This window comes from Astatotilapia calliptera, chromosome 12, assembly GCF_900246225.1.
Source record: "Astatotilapia calliptera chromosome 12, fAstCal1.2, whole genome shotgun sequence".
Classification (NCBI taxonomy): Eukaryota; Metazoa; Chordata; class Actinopteri; order Cichliformes; family Cichlidae; genus Astatotilapia; species Astatotilapia calliptera.
In genome coordinates, this window is record NC_039313.1 from 34,565,095 (window position 1) to 34,569,600 (window position 4,506).

The following is a 4,506-nucleotide window of genomic DNA, read 5'->3' on the forward strand; positions in this document are numbered from 1 at the left end:
AGTAAGATTGTTGAGTGGGTTGAGATACCGCAGATGGTTAATTGTTTCCTCTGCTCGCAGCGTCCTGGGTAAAGAATCCCCGGACTGCTACGAGCTGCAGGTGACGGTGAAGGATTACTGCTTTGGACGGGCGGACCGGGTGGTCGGCGTGGCCGTCGTTCAGCTGCGCGACGTGGCCGACCGCAAGAGCTGCGTGTGCTGGTGTCCTCTCGGGCCACGCGTTCACACCGACGAGACGGGCATGACGGTGATGCGTATCCTGTCCCAGCGTCCTGCTGACGAGGTGGCCAAAGAGTTTGTCAAGCTGAAATCGGAAACTCGCCCCGCGGAGGAAGGCAGATGAGCCGAAACGGGCTTTACTGAAAGCGAGGTTTAGAAGCGCGGCTTTGTCTGTGAGCAGCGTTTCACCTTCATCCTTAACTAACGGAGACCCTTCTGACTGATGACGTACGAGTTTATCATAGTTGGAATAAGAAAAATGGATTTGTTAAAAAGGGCAAATTTTGAGGAAGAGATCGTCTCTCAAAATGTAAAAAAAAGACTTTTCATAGCACCAGTTTGCGATACCAGTCCTGTCAATGGATTTTATATCAGACGATGACTTTAGAGAGAATCACCGATCCAACCAACCCTACGAGAAAGCTCTCAGCAACGACAGAGACAAAACAAAACTCTAAACAGGAAGAAACTTCTGAAAACGTTCTCAGGAACGGCAGCTGTGATCGTTTCAGGTGAAGGGAAGCTCAGCATAGCATCTATCCAGTTAACTTTGCTTTTTTTTGTGGTGTCATTTCATAATTTAATATTTTAGTGAGTTAATCTGGATAAAATCATTCTGACTTTCAAAAACCACCGAGATACTTGACCGTGCGACACATTTTAAAACTAGACCTGATCAGTAACCTCTGAAGTTTAGCAGCAGGACGACAGCTCAAACACTCCCCTTTCACTCATGCGTCTATGAACGACCTCCCTCTGTTTTTTCATGACTCCAGGGGCCCCTGCTGACCCTCAGTGAGGCCGACGCCACTGTAGGCCTAAGTCTTTGCTCACCCTCCATAAACTTTGTCTAAATGTGTTTCAGGGTGTAGTCCTTGCTGGTGAATTGACTGTCTGTTGACTGTGAGTATCACTGAGATTACACGAGCCCATATTCTTCTATAATGTTTGAGCCTTTGAGGCCTTTAAACTCTTTACAGACACCGTGTGTGTGGAACAACCTCTGGATCCAAAACCTAATGTCATGAAAACACACTACAGTGAACAAATGCTTTATTTGATTTGTTGCAGAAAGCCGAAACTTTTAAGACTGATACACAATTTAGTCGTAGACGGAGTTGTAACTGTAACGCACATATGTTTATTAACACAACTTAAGAAAGGACTAGTCGTCACACAGTAGTCAGGCTATGCATTATCCACAGAGTGAGCGTCACACATTTGCAGCCAAATTTAACAGTGTGAAATATTGTGATACAGCGTCAGATCCTGATGATTTGCAGGTAATTAAACAGGAAATGCCTCAGACGTGTTTTTCCCTTTGATGTTAGCTTCAGACTGATCTATAGAACCTGCAGGAGCACTAATACGGGCTGTGGTTTGATTTTGTAGCAAGTTTTTATGGATTGCGTTGCCTTAAAATAAGCAGATGAGTTAGCTAACGAAGCTAGCCTGCTTTAAGAGACTTGAAATATGACAACACTGACTTGTAAATTAAAAGAAAAGAAAAGATGTTATTCAGAAGCAAAAACTCTGACTGACTGCTGGGCCGTTGGGTGTTTGAGGTTTTGATCTAATGCTAATTTGTGATGGTGACAAAATGCTGTGAATGGAAACAACAGCTGAAAAACCCTTTTAAGTGTTACGTAGCGTGAACACGAATATAGGACCAAACATGATCATTCCATTTCGTTTACTTTAACAGTTTTTACAAACTAGGTCAGATAGAATCAGCCGCCGCAGCCTCGCCGCGCGTGCACCGTCACATATTTGACCGCTCTCGTGTTTCCAAACATGAGCTGGCATTTTGCATTAACGTAAAACTTTGAAGGAAAATACAGGCAGAGCAAACAGGCCGGTTTGAACGGACTGACTGTAAGTGGGTTTTTTTCCACCCTCTTGTCTGTTTATGTGCCAAGGACCTCCGTGTTCAGCGAGCCTCATTCAGCTTTCTCTCATGTTTCGGGTTGTATTTGACAGATGTGGCCTTTGCAGACATCCCACTTTTTACTTTTCCAAACTGGCTGCACGAAAGCAACTAGAAGTGAGCCACATCTGTAGTTACACCCGAACTCTTGCACTCTGTTTCACTGTAAGTTTGTAAGAAATGAAACCAATGCCTACATCCAGAGCATGTATTTATTGTAAACAGTCCGCTAGAATTGTGATTTCCTTTCCCCCATGTATGTACTGTGAAATATGAAGACTGTATGTAAAGTACTTATCATTATTCTAATGTGACACATGTTAAATATACTTGTAACATTATTTTGTACATAAAATATTTATGAATCAAGGCAGCGCCTCGTGTCTTTGGTCACAGAGCTCGCTGTTCCCGCTCAGCACGGCAGCTCCGGTCAGTGATTCCTGCCTTACCTGAGCGCCACACTCAGTTGCACACCTGCTCTCCAGGTTTAATCTTTCTGTCTTTGCAAACACACACCTTCAGTCTTCATCACGGTAACTGTTGGTTTAGCTATAAAAATTCACAGAAAAAAAACAGTTTAAACTAAAGAGCACGAACCACAAGGCCCCGGGTACTGTGGGTGTTCTGGGGTAGCGGTGCTTGGGATGTTTTGCGTGGCTTGTGCAGGCTCTATTATTCTGGGTACTCAGAGACTGTTAAGTGCACTGGTGATTTTAAATGGTTGTGGGCTGGATAAGTACTTAAAGGTGTATTGCATAAAGTGCTGCATGAATGGCCAGTAAGACTGCAAAAGCGCTGTATACATGCAGGTCGATTCTGTTTTTGTCTGATTTGTAGCTCATCTTTATGATGCATTAATACTGTAATCCTGCTCAGCCGGTCGTTGATGAACATACAGTCAGGGAGAGCTGCTCATTTAAGTCTGAATGACTGTTTTTTATAATTTGGAAGAAATAAATAATGTCGAGAAAATAACTGACTATTCCCCAGATGTCACAGCACAGAGTTTACTACACGTTCGAATGACCACAGCGTGAATCATCAGGTGAGTAATGCTGCTGTGGTGTTTGATTCTAATTTCCAGGTGTTTCACAGTTACCTTATGTTGATGCTTTTTTCTGGTTGCTTTAAAGGTAATCCACAGGTGACAGGGAAAAAACATGAGCCCAGAACTGAATGACTGGCATCTACATTCACTTCCTTTTTGGATGCCTTCCTTGTTTTATTTAACGATTATTAAAAAATTTTTGATCACGTTCAGAAAAATAACCGGTGAAGCAAATTCCCAGAAGAGAGAGCAGGTCATCTACTGATCGGAAGGTTGGTGGTTCGATTCCTGGCTTCCCCTAGCCTGTGTGCCAAATATCCTTGGGTAAGATATTAACCCCAAATTGCTCTCTGATGCATCCATCGGAGTATGAATGTGTGTGAATGTTACTTAGAAAGCACTTAGAACAATGTGCTTGTGCGAATGGGTGAATGTACAAGTTGTGTAAAGCGCTTTGAGTGTTCAGAAAGAAGAAAAGATAAGAACAAGTCCATTTACAATTTACCATAGTGTCACATTCTCAGTTATTACAACACTGCCTGTATCTAAACTCTGTCCAGTTTGGTTTTTACATTTGTTTTGCATCAGTATAGTTTTTGGTCTTTGAATCTGTGAAGCATCAATGTTGGAACGTACCATGAAAGCTTCAAATCAAACAAAACAAATATTACAATTATTCCATTTTTATTTCTGCACAGCTGTGTTAGTACAGCTTTGAGTCAGACTAACACGATTCACTCACTGGAATAGCAGGAATAATATATACTGTATATTTTACCAAACAAGAGGACTTATTATATTCATTTCTGCCTTCATATTTTTAGTCTTGGACTTAAAACTTAAATATTAAATTATATAATAAATTACATTAATGCAATTCTTTGAAAAACATTCAGATGAAAGCGTTTTTTTTGTTTTTTTTGTGAATGCAAGTTGATTGTTAACACAGTCATGTGAAAAAGAAAGCAATGAGCTCAAGCGCAGCAGCAAATCTCCAACAGAATGCTGAAAAAGAAAAGACTCGTGGTGCTGCAATGGTCCGGTCAATATCCAGACCTCAACCTGACTGAGATGCTGTTACAGGACCTTAGGAGAGCTGTGCATAAACCAATACCTGCAAATGTCAACGAGCTGAAGTAATGACGGTGCTGAAGGTGGTTCTATGAGCTACTGAATGACGCGATTCTTAGTTTTCACTGCAGAGTCCTGTGAAATGTTCTTTTTGACATGACAGTGTATGTTCAGGGAAAGCGTGATCACTAGAGGCACAGCTGATAAATGATGAATCAAAAAAAGGACAAATAGCACAAAA

At 41.8% G+C, this 4,506-nt stretch overlaps 1 protein-coding gene across 1 annotated transcript in view; it reads left to right on the plus strand.

The window, feature by feature from the left end:
- Positions 1 to 2,687, plus strand: part of unc13ba (unc-13 homolog Ba (C. elegans)) — a 182,796-nt gene extending 180,109 nt beyond the window's left edge. Inside the window, exon 43 of the mRNA XM_026186060.1 lies at positions 61 to 2,687. Coding sequence (XP_026041845.1) covers positions 61 to 343 — 283 coding nt within the window. The 3' untranslated portion in view covers positions 344 to 2,687. The remainder of the gene's footprint in view (positions 1 to 60) is intronic.
- Positions 2,688 to 4,506: the final 1,819 nt, after the last annotated feature.